At 42.3% G+C, this 19,013-nt stretch overlaps 1 protein-coding gene across 4 annotated transcripts in view; it reads left to right on the top strand.

Moving 5' to 3' along the window:
* The window catches only part of RNF170 (ring finger protein 170), a 39,979-nt gene extending 21,241 nt beyond the window's left edge, over window positions 1-18,738 (top strand). For all 4 annotated transcript variants that reach the window (XM_021077851.1, XM_021077852.1, XM_021077853.1 and 1 more), the window contains 3 exons: window positions 5,550-5,623; window positions 10,787-10,897; window positions 15,882-18,738. In XM_021077851.1, the coding sequence (XP_020933510.1) occupies window positions 5,550-5,623; window positions 10,787-10,897; window positions 15,882-16,151 (455 nt within the window). In that variant the 3' untranslated portion in view covers window positions 16,152-18,738. The remainder of the gene's footprint in view (window positions 1-5,549; window positions 5,624-10,786; window positions 10,898-15,881) is intronic.

The raw sequence follows: 19,013 nt of genomic DNA, 5'->3' as shown, positions 1-19,013 counted from the left end.
TGAGCTGTGGTGTAGGTTGCAGACGCAGCTCGGATCCCGCATTGCTGTGGCTTCGGCATAGGCTGGTGGCTACAGCTCCCATTAGACCCCTAGCCTGGGAATCTCCATATGCTGTGGGAGTGGCCCTAGAAAAGGCAAAAAGACAAAAACAAAAACAAAAAACCCCAGACAAACCCATAAGTATATTTCTTGGAATAGTAATTCAAGCATATCAGTACCATGAGGGATTCACTGCATCCCTTGTTTTCGTCACTTTTTGGTGGTTCATTAACAAATGAAGCAATAGCTCATCCTTCCCAATGCAGGGCGATTCTTCTCAAGGGCGTTGCCCATGGCCTTCCCTCAGCTCTGCTACCTCCTTTTCACTCTGAGCAAGTACAGAAGTTCTTGCCTCTCTTCCTTCATGACCTCCAGAGGCTTGAGAAACCTAGAGCATGCAATGGGACAAGAAGGGATGTTGATGTCACATTTGCTTAGTATCAGAAGGGGTGCTGTCTACCCCTGTGTGTTTTTCTTGACCTTTCAGAAAGATTTCATAGGTAATAATGAAGTATCACATAGTCATTGCTGGCTAGGGTCATGAGACTGGGGAGAGTTGTAGTTATGGGCCTGCTCTATTCTGCACACAACATACTTCATTTCATCCAGCGCCATAGATGAGGAAACCGAGGCTCAGCAATGTTAAGAAGCTCTTATTTATAAAACAGAAACAAAAGCACAGATTTTGGTGTAGGTCTCATATGTGGTTTGGATCTGGCATTGCTGTGGCTGTGGTGTAGGCCGGAGGCTACAGCTCCGATTCAGCTCCCTCCACACGCCGTGGGTGTGGCCCTAGAAAGACAAGAAAAAAGAAAATTAGGATTTTCGCTCTTGCCAAGACCAACTTCAAAGGTCTGATTTCCTGTGCTTGGAACCACATCTTCCCTGGATGAATGACATATGTCATCATCAGTTTGGGTGGACTGTTTGGAAGATGATGGGCAGCTAAAAGTAGAACAGCTGTCTACTCTATCATTTAAGGAAAGCTCACTGAGAATCTTGGGGGCCCAGTTTGGCCAATCATGATGTAAACGGTGGCTGACTGAAACAGTTGAGAGGACGAGGGCATGGAAGCAGGTTCACCCACAGAGGTGAAACCACAAGAGCATAGAAGGGCCAGCCATAAATGCCCAACCCAAGTCACAGAACAAAAAAAAAGGAAAAAAATCACAGATTTCAAAATCAAACTTATGGTTACCAAAGAGGAAACCATTGGGGGAGACATAAATGGCGAGGATGGGATAAACACATACACACTACTCTGTGTAAAATAGACCACTAACCAGGACCTACTACACAGCACAGGGAGGTCTACTCAATGGTGTGTCATAACCTGTATGGGGAAAAAGAATGGATGCATGTATGTGTGTAACTAGTTCACTTTGCTGCACACCTGAAACTAATATAACACCGTAAATCAACTATACTCCAATACATTTTTTAATTAAAAAGAATAGAAATTTTATAAAAGGCAACCCTGCTGCAGAGGGACAGAGCTGAGATTTCAACGTAGGTCATACTTCAGGGCGCATGCTCAGTTCTACTACGTCACTGGTGGTTTATATTACTCTCGACTTGAGATTTATCTTATCACTAAACCTATTTTTTATTGGTAGCGTTTCTTTCCGTTGGAACAGCTGTATTCAACATAGGATTCTCACCGCTCCCCAAATGTACCCAGTTTCCATATGAAGACTCATTTAAATGTAGCATCTATAAACTGCATTCTCCCCATTGTGTCTTTTGTCTAAGATTCATTATATGGCATTCTCAGGTATATAGTGTTATTTTTTATGCTATTGTAGATGAAGTAAAGTATTTGAAATCCGTTTCACAAAATGCAGGTTTCCATAGCTTCTGCTCATTTAGTAAGTGCTGTCCAGCCCCATTACTGCCTCATCCCCTGATTTCAACCTCTCCCCTCAGGTTTTTGCCTAAGTAGTTAATAAACTATAAGACACTATTTCAGTGTCCATCCTTGATTATCTATGAGAAGAACTAGTGAGCAGTAAAATAAAGAAAGAATGGGAGTTCCATGTGGCCTGGCAGGGTAACCATCCTATGTTGTCACCACTGTGGCATGGGTTCGATTCCTGGCCCTGGAACTTCCACATGCCACAGGCATGGCCAAAAAAAAAAAAAAAAAAAAAAAAAGTTGAAAAATAAAAGAGGAGTTCCTGTTGTGGCTCAGCAGTAGTGAACCCAGCTAGGATCCATGAAGACTTGGGTTCGATTCCTGGCCTTGCTAGTGGGTTAAGGATATCTGGCATTGCCATGAGCTGTGGTGTAGGTCCCAGACTCAGCTCAGATCTGAGGTTGTCATGGTGAGGTTGCTGTGGCTGTGATGTAGGCTGGCAGCTACCGCTCCGATTAGACCCCTAGCCTGGGAACCTCCACATGCTGCAAGTGTGGGCCTCCCCCCCAAAAAAAGGCAGGAAAAAAGGAAAGAAAGAAAAGAAAGAAAGAAAGCTCAGCTGGGGGAGTAAGTGGCCATCAGAGAAAGCAGATGTTTCCCCACTCAAGCCTCTGGTTGACAGTCCTAACCCACTGGGGACTTTTTCTGAGTCCAGGCATGGCCCCGGCCATCGTGAGCACAGTGGCCATAGCAGTGTTGGAATCAGTCAGGTCAGGTCGGCTGATGAATTCTATCTGCCCCTGGGCTGGTTCATGGAGTGAGTGACCCGGTCAGTTGAAAGATGGCTGTGTTGTGTTCTCGGCCTTACTTCTGGCTCTTAGGTGGACGCCTTCTGATATTCTGCTCTCCTTGTCAGACACTTTTATTTACCATCCTCAGCCTCACATGTAAACGGAAACCTTTCTTTGACTAGTAGTTGGGGGATGTTGATACCATGTGTGTGACAGCACTCAGCTCAGCAGCTGCCTGTGGAGCTGCAGTTCTGGTCCTTTCCTGCCAGTTTCAAGTAACAGCAGCAACGAACTTCACCTGACTTCATCTGTAACCCACGTTATTTTATTTAATTCTCCAGGAGTCTTACAAGGCCTTCTTCCAATTTTATAAATAAACAGATCTAGAGAGATTTATGCCCCAGATTGAAGTTACTGAGTCATCTTCCCCCTACAGAGGGGGAAAGTTGAGGAAAAAGGAAAACACCAAGCATGTCACAGCAGATGTGTATGAACTAAAGTGTTTGATTTGCTGGACCATAGTTTTTCAGTGCAGGCAAGTGGCTATTATGTAATTTGCAAAACAAGGACACCTACACTCCAGTTCATGGAAGAGATAAGGGATTAAATAAATTAACATATTTGAGGAGTTCCCGTCGTGGCTCAGCGGTTAATGAACCTGACTAGCATTTATGAGGACTCGTGTTCAATACCTGGCCTTGTTTAGGGGGTTAAGGATCTGGCATTGCCGTGAGCTGTGGTATAGGTCTCAGATGCGGCTTGGATCCTGTGTTGCTGTGGTTCTGGTGTAGGCCAGCGGCTACAGCTCCAATTTGACCCCTAGCCTGGCAACTTCCATATGCTGCTGGCGGGGCCCTAAAAAAGAAAAAGACAAAAATAGATTAATTAATTAATTAACATATGTGAAAACACATTGGACTTCGGGGTGAAAAAGTAGTACATAAATCTCAGGCATCAGTGGAGTGCCCCGGTGGCCTAGCAGTTAAGGATTTGGCATTGTTACTTCTGTGGCTTGGGTTCGATCCCTGGCCCAGGAACTTCTTGTGGGCGTGGCTGGAAAAAAATCTAAGGCATCATTACAGGTGGTAATAATAATAGCAGATATATGGTAGGTCTTGCTTTCATATAGTTTACATGTGAAATTAGATTGCTCAAAGTAATTAGTAAATATTGTCTAATTACCACAGCACTCTGAGAACAGGAAAAGATACAGATGGTTTTGCTTTTAAATTAGTCCTTAAATCATCGAACCGGTTTTCCCCCACAGTCACTAGTGTCCAGGTTGCACAGCCTTTGCTCTAGCCTTTGGCTTGCTCAGCAGTCTCCTCGCATCCATTTCTTTCTTACTTTGTCCTTTGCTCTTGCCATTGCACAACCTGGAGCATCTCCCTCCTCCTCACTGCCTTCCTGAATCTTACTAGCCCCACAAAGTTCGGTTCAAATCCTGTCTCCTCTACGATTACTGTCCAGCACATCCCAGAGAGTTCTCCCTCTCTTTTCTTCCTTTGTACTAAAAGTTACTGTTACACAGTTCAAGATTTAGCCACCTTCTGCCTGATTGAAGTATGTCCCTGTGGTCTCCTCAATTTGATTGGCAGTGCTGGTTCTGAATTCTGGACCTTGATTTGATCTGGACGAATCATAATAAGGAAGACAGAGGGTTAGGCGAGGTTGCTGAGGCAAGAGCTAGAGAACAGAAGACCCTGGAGGAAGAAGGGAGCGAGGAAGCACGCAGTTCAGAGTCACAGTGGGACCTGGGTGATCAGAGAAACAGTGCTTACAAAGTTTTCCTTCGTAGAGTTCTCGTTTTGGCTCATCAGGTTGAGAATCCGACTAGTATCCATGAGGATGCAGGTTCATTCCCTGGCCTTGATCAGTTGGTTGGGAATCCGGCATTGCCATGAGCTGTGGTATAGGTTTGCAGACATGGCTCAGATCCAGTGTTGCTGTGACTGTGGTGCAGACTGGCGGCTGCAGCTCCCGTTCAACCCCTAGCCCGGGAACTTCCTTATGTTGTGGCTGTGATCCTCAAAAGAAAAGTAAAATAAAATAAAAATAGTCCTTTTTAATTTGTTGCTGGTCTGAACCTTGATTCTTATACCTACCACTTTTTCAAGTCTGTAACCCTCCCATTAGGCTGTGTTTACCTGTTTTGCTTCATGAACACCTTCAAGCCGAAAAATCAAATACCTCCAGTACAAAATTAATTAATTAATTAAAAGTTAAATAATTCCATTGATTAACTGGATTATAAACTTTGTTAGGGCAGAAAGCATGTATTCTCTGTATCCTTTGGTCCCTTGCTCAAACTATGTAATTAATGTTATTGATAAGTAACTTGGTTTTCTAAACACTTTAAAAAAACAAGTTGTGTTTTTGTAATGTACATTTCAAATTTGGAACAGGAAATTTATACTGGGATTTGTTGGTTGTCATATTTACAATGATGTTCAATTATTGTCTAATTTATTTTACATAGAAAATGCAACAGTTTCTATTAAATCTCATAGCATTGAAGCAGTTAATGCATGCTCGCTTTTTTTTTTTTAAACACAGCGCAATTTTTTTTTAATATTCAACCAAGATACAAAACACCGTAGTAAACTGATGGCATGAACACATGGTATTTCAGATGTGCTCACTTTTGATTGCATAAAAATGTTTGCATCTTAACGGGTGGTTTAAATGAAAATATTTTTCAGTGGCTGAGAATTGTTACTAGATTTGAATTTGCCTTAAGAGTTGGTTGGATGAAGTAAAAACGTGTTAACACAGGTGATGCTGTTAAAATGTGTCAGATATTTAAAACTTTCTCAGGATATATGGACTTTAAAACCTCAGTATTAATGTTTTATTCTCACTAGGTACCTGCATTATTGCATACTGGCGATACGGTTCATGGCTTGGGGCGATCAGTTGTCCAATCTGCAGGCAAACGGTAATGTCTGTATCCAAAAACATCATTTATACTAGTTCATTTTGTAATTTTTTGTTTGTTCGTTTGGCTTTTTAGGGTCGTACCTGCGGCATATGAAAGTTCCCAGGCTAGGAGTCAAATCAGAGCTGCAGCTGCCAGCCTACACCACAGCCACAGCAACATGGGATCTGAGCCGAGTCAGAGACCTACACAACAGCTCATGGCAACACCAGATCCTTAACCCACTGAATGAGGCCAGGGATTGAACCCAGTCCTCATGGATACTAGTCGGTTCATTACTGCTGAGCCACAAAGGGAACTCCTTGTAAGTTTTTATAGGTTCTGTATCTAACTCTTGAATTACTTTTGTATTTTTAGCAGAACTTCATTTATCCAAATCTTCTATGATGTTACTCCATTATTTTTTTTTAATGTCTCTAAGACATCTCAAAAAAAAAGGGAGGGGTTCCCGTCATGACTCAGTGAAAATGAATCTGACTAGCATCCATGAGGATGCGGGTTCGATCCCTGGCCTTGCTTAGGGTTAAGGATCTGCTGTGGCCAAGAGCTGTGGGATAGGTTGCAGATGTGGCTGAGATACCATGTTGCTGTGTCAGTGGTGTAGACCAGTGGCTACAGCTCTAATTTGACCCCTAGACAGGGAACTTCCATATGCCATGAATGTGGCCCTAAAAAGACAAAAAAAAAAAAAAAAAAGGGAAGTCACATACAAAATCCCTTCAATTGTAGTAAAAAACTGGTAAATGACTCCTCCCTCAGATCCTAATCAGTCTTTGTTGTAATACCACAAAGGACTAACTAAATTGGCAAATCAGACTTAAGCAGCTATCCCCTAGGTAGACTTCTTTGGAAAAAAATGGTTTTATCCGTTTAACTTATTTTTAATCTGCCCCTCCCTGGGGAGGGTCCAGATATCTTTAAGTGACAAACAGTATTTTTTTTTTTGTCTTTTTTTTTTTTTTTTTTTTTTTTTTTTTTGCTATTTCTTGGGCCGCTCCCATGGCATATGGAGGTTCCAGGCTAGGGGTCAATCGAGCTGTAGCCACCGCCTACGCCAGAGCCACAGCAACGCAGGATCCGAGCCGCGTCTGCAACCTACACCCCAGCTCACTGCAACGCCAGATCGTCAACCCACTGAGCAAGGGCAGGGACCAAACCCGCAACCTCATGGTTCCTAGTCGGATTCGTTAACCACTGTGCCACGACGGGAACTCCCCAAACAGTATTTTTTTAAAATGTTTCTTTTGGAGATATAACCACATTGCATCATCCAGGGCTCTATTACTAACAGAACAGATATAAATATTATAGTTGGTATAGAAGCTACCTCAAGAGGGAGGCAGTGGCTTTTTATAAACATATATTGCAGACCAAAATGGCAGCACACATGAGATGTACTAAATTTTCTCAAATTCTTTTTTTTTAATTAAAAGTTTTAATTTATAGTGTTGAATGAATTTCTGCTGTATAGCATAGTGACCCAGTCAACATATATATACATTCTTTTTCTCATATTATCCTCCATCGTGTTCCAAGAGATCGGATATAGTTAGTTCCCTGTGCTATACAGTAGGGCCTCATTGTTTACCCGTTCTAAGTGTAAGGGTTTTCATCTACCAACCCCGAACTTCCCGGTCCATCCCACTCCCTCCCCCTTGGCAACCACAAGTCTGTTCTTTGTGTTCCTGATTCTGTTTGTTTTGTAGATAGGTTCATCCTGTTTTTGCCGTATTTATTAATTTAAAAACTAAGAATTTCAGTTTCTCAGGTTTTCCAGTTTGTCAAAGAAATTGAGGAGATTCAGCCATAAAAAAGAGCAGCAACATGGATGAATTTTCTTAATATCTTTGACAGACTGGAAAAACAAAACACTGGAAAATCTGAGAAACCAAAGTTCTTAGTTTTTAAATTAATAAATATAGCAAAATAGGACCTTCTATCACTTGTATATAGTTTTCCAAAATATCCTTTATATTTATTTTACTTTCCATTTCAAATATATGTCTGATAATGAGTCTTGAATGTATAAAAAGACAGCACCTCCTTAGGAAGTCTTTTCAGAGCAAGAGGAAGTCCTAACAAGTCCTTCCAGCTCAAGATGCCAAACTGAGGAGTTCCCATTGTGGCACAGCAGAAACGAATCCGACTAGTAGCCACAATGTTGTGGATTTGATCTCTGGCGTCACTCAGTGGGTGGAGAATCCAGCGTTGCCATGAGCTGTGGTGTAGGTCACAGACGCAGCTTGGATCCTGCATTGCTGTGGCTGTGACATAGGCCAGCAGCTGTAGCTCTATTTCAGCCCCTAGCCTGGAAAGCCGTATTGGGTGTGTGCATTTACTTTTGCTCCCTCTGGCTACCCCACTAAAACCGTAAAGGTGAAAGGCCACAGAGATAATAAAATAAAATTAGAGAAGGAAATGCTTTTTCAACAAGTCTTTGTAAAACATAACAGACACACAGGAAAGCACACACAGAAGTATAGCTCATTGACTGATCACAAAGCAACACCTGAGTGATCCCCACTCAGATGAAGATAGAAACTGGCCTTAGCCCCAGGGGCCTGCGCAGTACCCCTTCCCCATCTCCCCTCAATCCTCTCCTAGAGCTTCTCTGATAAGCATGTCCTTGATTTTCTTTATTTTCTATTGCCTTGGCTTGCCTAAGATCACTGTTTTGTTTTACCTTATTTGGGGACATATATAAATTAAACCATGTAGTGAGTATTGTAAAATACGTAGACACATACATACATGAAAACACATACACACACGGGTACCTTTCCATCATTGTTCGCTATTTCTCCTATCACAGCTTGCTTTTTGTCCATCGAGAGGAAGGTTTGAGGCTTCCCCTTCTTTCCCTCTTTCATATGTATTCCCCGTTCTTTCATACTTGACTTTTTATCACAGGGTTAGGAAGAAAATCATGTTTTTGGTCCAGCCTCTCAGGCTGATTGGATGTGGCATAAGGCCATTAACCCTGACTCCTTTGCCAGCGCCACCTCTCCTCTTTAGCAATCTGCTAGCAACGCTGAAACCAAGCTGTGGGTCTTGCATTAAAGAATTAGTCCCACCACCTGTCCCCTACTCCTGGCACTACCTGTGGCTTTTCCTAGGGCATATACATATTAGCGGGTGTTATATTTCGAACCACCCATAAATTGCCTAGAGGATAGGAAAGTGGAGGTAGTTGTTTCCATAGAATAGCTTTGAGGAGTTCCCATCGTGGCTCAGTGTTAACAAATCCAACTAGGAACCATGAGGTTGTGGGTTCGATCCCTGGCCTCGCTCAGTGGGTTAAGGGTCTGGCGTTGCCGTGAGCTGTGGTGTGGGTCGCAGACGTGGCTCGGATCCCGAGTTGCTGTGGCTCTGGTGTAGGCTGGCAGCTACAGCTCGGATTAGACCCCTAGCCTGGGAACCTCCACATGCTGAGGGAGCGGCCCTAGAAAAGGCAAAAAGACAAAAAAAAAAAAAAAAAAAAAAAGAATAGCTTTGAGGCCCCCTAACTTAGTGTAATTCATCTAGGAGGGGACAGGTGGTAGATACTACATGCCAGCAGTCCCACCACATTCCTGTATGTGTTAAACTTTCCGGACACCCCAGACAGAAGTCCTTCCTCTCGAGCATCATTGTAATGTCTGCCCCAGTGCCTGACGCCAGACTGTTGAACAGGTCTGCCTCCCCTTCTGTCTTGAGGGTTGCGATCACCAAGGGGCAAGGCCAGGTCTCCATCTTTTGGTATTTCTATCACTTAGCCTGGTGCCTGGCCCACAGTAGGTGCTCAGTTAATATTCAGGGAAAGAGTGCATTCTTGTTAACAGATTTGTGACGAGATGGCTGTACCTGCTGCACGACTCTGCCTTGCTTAGTCACTCGTGGATTTTGCTGTTTGGGCAGCATCTGAACAGTAGGAGTGTCCTGGTTTCACAGCTGAGCTGAGGAAGGGTCAAAACAGCAGCAACCTGGTTCAAACCCAAGTTTGTCACAACCCCCTCCCATGCTCTTCTGTCATTTCTATAGGGGTCGTTCCATTTTAAAATACACTGTCATCTTCAGATTACTAGAGTATTGTCCTGAGACATTAGTGTGTCCTCCTGCCATGGAGGAAGGAAGGTTAAATGTATCTTGTTACATAACAGTATCAAGTATTACCTTTTTGATTGTGATAGAAATGGGTGCTTGAGAGCTGGTTCCTGCAATAACATCATCTCTGTATTAATGGTTGGTTGCATTCAAAGATCATTCAAGTACCAGCAAGGATAAGGAATCATGATTTTAATCAAAAATGAAATCCCTAGCAGTTCCCACCAATGGCGCAGTGGGTTGAGAATCTGACTGCAGGAATTTCTGTCGTGGCTCAGTGGTTAACGAATCTGACTAGGAACCATGAGGTTTTGAGTTCGATCCCTGGCCTTGCACAGTGGGTTAAGGATCCGAAGTTGCCTTGAGCTATGGTGTAGGTCACAGACGTGGCTCTGATCCCACGTTGCTGTGACTCTAGCCTAGGCCGGCAACTACAGATCTGATAGGACCCCTAGCCTGGGAACCTCCATATGCCATGGGTGCGGCCCTCGAAAAAGACAAAAAAAAAAAAAAAAAAAAAGTGGCTCAGGTCTCTCCAGAGGCTCAGATTTGATCCCCAGCCCAGTGCGATGAGTTAAATGATCTGGTGTTGCCTCAGCTGCAACCTATGGCTCGGATTCAGTCCCTGGCCCCGGAACTTCCAAGTGCAGTGAGTGTGGCCAAAAAAGAAAAAAAAGAAAAAAAAAAAAAAAAGAAATCCCTAATTTTTCTCTCTCAAAGTTATAGGTATATATTTCTCTGTCATTTTGCTCCTGAATATTTTCTCATCATTGTTATATCTTTAAATATCTGTTAGCCCAAAGAGAAAACTACTGACTTTATCCCTGTCATGGATTGGAAAATATTTAAATAAGGTGCCCGTTTTACGTTACAGGAGTTCACATTATATTTTGAATTGGGTTTTCTTGTAAGGCAATGATAACTTACTTTCCTCCCCTGTGGTGCCTGTGTCAAAAGAAATGAGCAAAATACCAATTTGGAAGCTTTTCTCATTCTACTGAATAGTAATAAAGTGAAAAAAATCACTGGTACAGAAAAGTGTAACAATTTCTTTTTTTTTTTTTCCCCTGTAATATGCAGGTAACTTTACTCCTAACAGTATTTGGTGAAAATGACCAGTCTCAGGACGCAATATCACTGCATCAGGATGTTAATGATTATAATCGGAGATTCTCAGGGCAGCCCAGATCTGTAAGTAATGATACAGCAGGTGCACAGTTAAAATGTAATGATACTTCTCCTTTGTATACTGAGGTTTTACCGACAGATGTTCTTTGATTCTGAAAAATCTGTATGTCTTGCATAAAGTTTGTACCTTCATCATTGTTGTCCTTACTGAGTTATAGCTTTCCCAAGGACTACAATTTTCTATCTTAAGGGGAAAAAAGGGCATTATAAAACTTTATGAAGTGATGCCAGCAATAGAAAAAAATTGGAAGGAAATGTAAAATTCTTGAAATAGGGTTTGTCATGTGAGAAACTTACAGCTGAGAACTTCTGGAGTTTTACCGTTGTGTTTTATTCTTATTTTACTTACCCTGGCCCCCAGTTTGAAATGTTCCCTTTAGTAACCCTAAGTTTGGGGGGTTTTCTATGTCAGCTATTCAAAAGCATTCCACTTTAAAGAATATATCAATTCTACAATTGCTCCTCTTCCCCCAAAAGGCATTTGATAGATTAAAATTCTGTCACATTATACTGATTCATCCCAGGTTTCTCAAAATTTAACAAAGAATTATAGAAGTGTGTGTCTGACTGAACATTTATTTCGAGACCCGGAGCATACTAAGTGCAAATTCACATGGGGAGCCTAAGCTGTCCTCCAAGCTCTGGCCTCCCATGTTCCCCTGCTCAGCCTCCATCTTGCCAGGATGCTCCTGGCATCTCAGGCTTAACACAGACAACCTGGCCCTGTTCCCAGTCACTCAGCTTAGTGGGTTTTCTTTGTTTTTTGTTTTTTTTGTTTTTTTGCTTTTTAGGACTGCACCCATGGCATATGGAGGTTCCCAGGCTGGGGGTCTAGTTGAAGCTGCAACTGCCAGCCTATACCACAGCCATAGCAATAAGGGATCCAAGCCTCGTATGCAGCCTACATCACAGCTCACAACAACGCTGGATCCCTAACCCATTGAGTGAGGCCAGGGATCGAACCTGCTTCCTCACGTGGATGCTAGTTGGGTTTGTTACCACTGAGCCACGATGGGAACTTACCACTCAGCTCAGTTTTGATGTCCTCCTCTGATCTCTGAAGAAGTCAGAGATCATGTCTTTTCTCTTTTGGGGGGATCCTGACATTTTTATCTCATAAGAATGTCCTGTGTCTATAGCCATCAAACTAGTCCCAGCCACCACCATCTCTTGCTTAGCCAACTTGCAATGGCCTCTTCGCTTGGAGTTTTTTTTCTCTGCACAGCAGCCTGAGTAATATTTTGAAAACACAAGTAAGGCCATGATATTTTTGTATTTTAAAGCTTCCAGTTTTTGGAATAGCGTCTGAACTCTTGGCTGCAGCTTACAAAGACGGTCCGGTCCCCCTCCCCCTCCCCAGGACATGCTCCACGCCTCCCACCTTCATGCCTCATGCGTGCCTTTTGCTCTGCTTGGATTGCATGTCCCTCTGCTCCTCTCCTGGCTTTCTCATCCTGCAGGGCGTTCCTATGTAGACCTTTCTTGGAGAGGCTGCCCTGATCAACCAGGATGGTCTCTGTCATTGCCCTCAGCCTTGTTCACTACCTTTCTCTCAGGAGGCAAGCTTCATGAGGGCAGGGACCCTGGTTAGTCATTACTATAGTCTCAGTGCCTGGGATATAATGGGCCCTTAACATCTGTGGAATTAATGGTTATCATCCTTAAGATAGGATGGATACCACGACTCCCAGCCAAGAATAGATGCTGTTAAAATGCTTCTGTATTAAACAGTTGTGACTGCCTGTGCTCCTTGGTACACACTGTCCATCATCCTGTGATGTCATGGACATTTCAAGGCATACAGGCTCACCTGTTGTGGATGGCAATGTGCAGATCTTTTTAGAAGTTTAAACAACAAGAGAAGTGTGACCCAGTCACTGTTGTCCTCCCTAGCTGTTTGGAGCCTCTTCTCTTTCTCATCCAGCAATTTTCTTACATGTCCACTACTGGTTTCTTAGGATGTTTCTCTGAAAATCAGTGATTCAAAGTCAAGAACTACCACTGAACTTAAAAAAAAAATCATTTTAAGGAGTTCCCATTGGAATTCCTGTCGTGGTGCAGTGCTTAACGAATCCAACTAACTGTGGGGTTTCGGGTTCGATCCCTGGCCTTGCTCAGTGGTTGAGGATCTGGCGTTGCCATGAGCTGTGGTGTAGGTTGCAGACGCGGCTTGGATCCCGCATTGCTGTGGCTGTGGTGTAGGTCAGCGGCTACAGCTCCGATTGGACCCCTAGCCTGGGAATCTCCATGTGCCATGAGAGCGGCCCTAGAAAAAAGGCAAAAAAAAAAAAAATAGGAGTTCCCATTATGACTCAACAGTAACGAACTCGAGTAGCACTCGGGTTCGATCCCTGGCCTCGATCATTGGTTCAAGGATCTGATGTTGCCATGAACAATGGTATAGTTCTCAGACATGGCTCAGATCCCATGTTGTTGTGGCTGTGGTATAGGGTGGAACCCCTCACCTAGGAACGTCCATATACCGAGGGTGTGGCCCTAAAAAGCAAAAACAAAAACAAAATCATTTTAAGATATTCATTCAGGAGTTCTTGTTGTGGCGCAGCAGAAACTAATCCGACTAGGAACCATGAGGTTATGGGTTTGATCCCTGGCCTCGCTCAGTAGGTTAAGGATCTGGTGTTGCTATGAGCTGTGTGTAGGTCGTAGATGGGGCTTGAATCTGGTGTGGCTGTGGCTGTGGTATAGGCCAGCAGCTGTAGCTCCATTTCGACCCCTAGCCTGGGAACTTCCATATGCCGTGGGTGTGGCCCTAAAAAGCAAAAAAAAAAAAAAAAAAGATACTCATTCATGTTTTAAAGTATGAAACATACCATTGCTGAGTTATTTCGTTTGTGTCAGATACATATTTAATGAGTGTAAAAGATTGGTATGTGATGAATTACAATATAATAAAGACATTTAGCTTTTAATTTTGTTATGCTGTCTCAAAGTTGGAGTCAGATTGTGATAAATTCACAGACATTTCTTAACACATTTCTTATTTCTTGTCTAATCATTACAGATTTTGTGTAAACTGTATGAGAACTGAACAAAATAGCTCTGAAAATGGGCAGAAAAGCATTCAAAAGACATTCTGGCTGGTCACTAGAATATCTGAAGTAATTTACCATAGACCTTGTGAAAGCTGTGTAACTAATATTTAAAGCTGTACTACTTTAAAATTCCATAGAGAATAGAAAATTATCATAGGAAGTGATTCTAAAAAGACCATTTTTGTTCTTTTGTAACCAGTTTTCCAAAAGGAGTTACAGGATTATATAATGGGTTTTTTAAACTGTTTTCTCATCACTTGCTCAGTTTCCCCCACACACATCCCCTTTTTTCTTTTTAGAGCCACACCTGTGGCATATGGAGGTTCCCAGGCTAGGTGTTGAATCGGAGCTGTAGCCACCGGCTACACCACAGCCATAGCAACGCAGGATCCAAGCCAAGTCGTTCACCTACACCACAGCTCACAGCAGCACGGGAACCTTAACCCACTGATCAAAACCAGGGGTGGAACCTACGTCCTCATGGATACCAGTTAGGCTTGTTACCGCTGGACCACAAAGGAACTCCCAGTTTTTCCCATTTTTGTCTCTATCTCCCTCTCAACTTATTTGGCATTTGTTAGACAAATAAAATACATACTTAGCCGTTCCTGTCATAGCTCAGTGGAAACGAATCTGACTAGCATCCATGAGGATACAGGTTCGATCCCTGTCCTCGCTCAGTGGGTTAAGGATCTGGCATTGCCATGAGCTGTGTTGTAGGTCCAGACATGGCTGGGATCTGATTTTGCTGTGACTGTGGTGTAGGCTGACAGTTACAGCTCTGATTCGACCCCTACCTAGCCTGGCAACCTTCATATGCCGCAGGTGTAGCCCTAAAAAGGCAAAAATAAAATAAAACAAAACACATACCTAGAGTTGGACTCATGATATTCATATAGATTGTTAAAAATAGCTGAACTGTGGGCAGTGGAATGGGCCCAGGAAGTGATTTACTTCCTCTGGTCAGTTTCTCTTGCACCAGCCAACTTCAGAGAAACGAGACCACAGGGAAGTTGTGTTGAGGAGTCATGGTGGGTCATTCCTACACAGGACCTTATGGGACAAGTGAGAAGCCTGCAGTCAGAGAATAAACTGCCTTGCTCAAGGCCATACAAGTAGATGTTGGTACTATTTTTTTTAATCAACTTTATTTAGATTAATTTACATGCCATAAAATACTTCTGCTTAAAGTATACAATTCAGTGGTTTCCACTATATTTACAGAGTAAATATGATCTAATTATTTGTCTTTATATATTCAGAAACATAATCATTTCCAGAAAGGGTAAGGCCTAGTATTCCCCAAATCTCTGTAACAATTAGTAATTTGCTTAAACTCAAGCTAAGCAAAATAAATATCCTAAGAAGGCATCAGTTTCATTGTTATTCTTAGACTGTCAGAGCCATAAAGTTGATGTGCCTGTATATACTTATATGTTATGTGTGTATACTTATATATTATCTGGCAGTTTATAAAAGTCTTAGAATAATATCTCTTCTAGTTTTTTTTTTTTTTTTTTTTTTTGTCTTTTTAGGGCTGTGCTCACTGCATATGGAAGTTCCCAAGCCAGGGTTTAAGTCAGAGCTGCAGCTGCTGGCCCGCACAATAGCCACAGCCACACTGGATCCAAGCCCCATCTCTGACCTACACCACAGCTCACGGCAACAATGGATCACTCAGTAGCCCACTGAGTGAGGCCAGGGATCGAATCCATGTCCTCATGGATACTAGTTGGGTTCTTAGTCCACTGAGCCACAATGGGAATTACTCAAAAAACTATCTTAAAATCCGTAACTAGAAAATATGGTGTTCAATCAATATGTGAAACTCCTTTATTCATGTTAACTGAGTTTTCACATTGTAAGAAAATTATATTATTTTGAAGTCTGGCACATTAGATAATAAATCATAATATTTGTTCTTCTCCTACCAGATTATGGAAAGAATTATGGATCTACCCACTTTACTGAGGCATGCATTCAGGGAGATGTTTTCAGTCGGGGGCCTTTTCTGGATGTTCCGTATCAGGATAATACTTTGTTTAATGGGAGCTTTTTTCTACCTTATATCACCTCTAGATTTTGTACCTGAAGCCTTGTTTGGAATACTAGGCTTTCTAGATGATTTCTTTGTCATCTTCTTGTTGCTCATCTACATCTCTATTATGTATCGAGAAGTAATAACACAAAGACTAAACAGATGAAAAGAATGAGTTTACAAAAATATTTGAGTGAATGTGTAAAATCAAATAAAAGGACCGTGGCAGTATAAAGCACCTGAATATTATCTTACAAGCTTAAAACACCTGATTATCATTTGGCACATGCCTAGCAACATATGACTGGAATTTTTACCTGCTGCAGGTTCTAATATTAAGGTTAGAATTATAATGATTTACAAGTGCATCTTGATTCTGTGTTGTCTATAAAGTCTGTGGGAAAATATGGAATTACATAAGATGAGATGCTTTTGTATCTTCTTCTCCCCCAGATTACTCAGATTAATTGGGTGTATAGTCAGATGTTGTCAAATGTACAGTTTATCCAATTTATCCTTCTCAGTGAGCACCTACATGATATCATCACAATAAAATATTGTACAATATTGGGGGGAAATCGGTGTTTCTTTTAGTACTACTTAAGTTCTGTGCATTTGGAGCAGTTCTGCTTTTCCATTCTGATATAATTATCTTAGCTAACGATGAAAGAAGAAACTTGCACTTTGTTAATTTGACTTCATATTCTGGTTTACAGAACACTTCTTAATAGAAGAACAAACAAGATGTTAAGACAACAGCACACCTGATGTCATCATCAGTTATGACATTTCAAGGCTTTGATCCTTTCATAGGAATAGTATATACCAGTCACCGTAAAGGGGCTTTTCCCCAGGCACCTGGGTGATACTGTAGACACATAGAGTTTGGTCCGTTCCTGAGGGCAGTGGGTTTTCATGGCTGTGAGCACTAGGATGACTGGTGAGCTGTAGCAGAACGGACAGATGAGGTTAGTTTTCTCTTGTCAGAAAACTTCTGTAATACTGTCCCTAGATGGCGAAATCTAGCCCACATTCATCATACCTTTGCAGAAGGAGGCAATTCAGTAGGAAAGCAATCTTGGTTTTTGGAGGACTGTAGCGTAAGAATCTGACACTGTCCTGTAGTTTTCTGTTTGAGAAGAAACAAAACCGCAAGTATTAAGAATGCTTAACTCCCTCAGCTGGGAGTGACCTGGACAGCAGGGAGCAGGGTGGTCGTGGTCCCCATGGGGGCCTGTCCACTCACGTACCAGCAAGCCTTGCTGTGGACAGATGGGGAGAAAACGCAGACCTGTGACAGTCATCCATCTTATCAGGCCGCCATCAATTAATGAGACGCTGAAAGAAACGCCAGTAATAGTGGCCTAAGACAAAGCTGCTGCTTGTCATAGAGAAAAACGAAATTCTTCAGTATAGCACATTGTAATTAAAGCAATTTCTGGCATACTTTTCCTTTTATCCTCAAGACAGTTATGTGAGGAAGGCAGGGCAGTACCTATAGAATCCCTGATAGAGAAGGGTTTTTTGGTTTTTTGGTTTTTGCTTTTTAGGGCCACACCCATGGCATATGGAAGTTCCCAGGCTATGGGTCGTCAGAGCTGTAGTGCATCTGAGCTAAGTCTGTGACCTACACCGCAGCTCACAGCTTAACCCACTGAGCAAGGCCAGGGATCGAACCCAAGTCCTCATGGATACTAGTCAGGTTCATTACCACTGAGCCACAATGGGCACTCTGAGGAAAGGTTTTTTTTTTTTTTTTTTTGTCTGAAGCTACACATGAATAAGTGACTGAACTGGCACGAGATGCCCAGCACTCCCACATGGGGAGACACCAGGGTCCTCTGGAAGCCTTTTGGGGACACACTGGAATCGGACAGCTCAGGCACTCCCAAGAGGAAACGTGTAGAAAGATGGCACATCAAGACTCCATGAATCCCGGTTCTACACTTCCAAATCAAGTGTCTAATAGGATAGCATACGTCATAGGGAAATATCTCAGCCGCAGTCACTAACCTGATAAGCTAGAGAGCAGGCGTTTGTTACACCACCATTCAGCAGTCTAGAAATGCATTTCCTACCAATTACACATTTGGTGTGGGACTAGAGCGGTCTTAAATCTTGGGAAAAGATTTAATTTTCTGTGCATGTGTTCTGCTTCAGGTGTCACGTTTACAGTTACAATACTTTTATTGGAATATTTGGAACTCCTAAGATGTTCAACTTTTGTAACACAGAGAAACACTGTTAAGAAGTCTTATGAAGTTGAAAAGGGAACATGCTGGCTTCTCAGAATTTTAGACCTGTTTATTATGTCATCTTTTTTGATCACTTAGTAATAAATGTGGAATGGATCTGAAAGAGTATTTAAAGCAAGTAGAGTCAATCAGTGTTTTAAACATCCTAGCAGTACCTCCCTGATTTCAGAGCTAGAACATATAAATCAAAGCAACAATGTGGATTTTTGTAAACAATATTGTAACTTTCACAAAAACAGATGGTCCAATCCCAGGAGCAGATGGTAGTTTGGACAGCTCTGTGGGGAACGAGCCACAGGTCAGTGGTTCCAGCTATGACAACCCTCAGCATTGAAAGCAGCGCAGGGAGAAGCACTGAGTTGGTCCCTGGGGCTGTGTGCAGATACCTACCTCGCAGAGCTGGTTCCCAGGACTGACCGTTTGGTTCAAACTTTGTGATTTAAGAGTTTGTCAAGCAGTTATTCTTTTGAATAAAAGCACCATGTCTGAAATCTGAAAGTTGCTGTTATTGTCCCATTTCCCTTTGATATTGTTTGCTTTCAAACTCAGAACTCCTAATATAGCATTTAGTATAACAGTTGCACTGGCCTTCTTTTCTACCAATGGACAACCAGTATCTCATCACGTTCCCAATTAATTTTGCTCTTTTTTTTTTTTTTTTTTTTTTTTTTTTTTTGCTGCACCTGCAGCATGTGGAAGTTCCTGGGCCAGGGATCAAATCTGAGCCATAGTTGCAGCAATGGGTCACAAGGGAACTTTATGCTTTGATATAT

The sequence above is a fragment of the Sus scrofa genome, chromosome 17 (assembly GCF_000003025.6).
Source record: "Sus scrofa isolate TJ Tabasco breed Duroc chromosome 17, Sscrofa11.1, whole genome shotgun sequence".
Classification (NCBI taxonomy): domain Eukaryota; kingdom Metazoa; phylum Chordata; class Mammalia; order Artiodactyla; family Suidae; genus Sus; species Sus scrofa.
The sequence above is the reverse complement of the archived record's forward strand: the minus strand, read 5'-3'. Positions and strand labels throughout refer to the sequence as shown.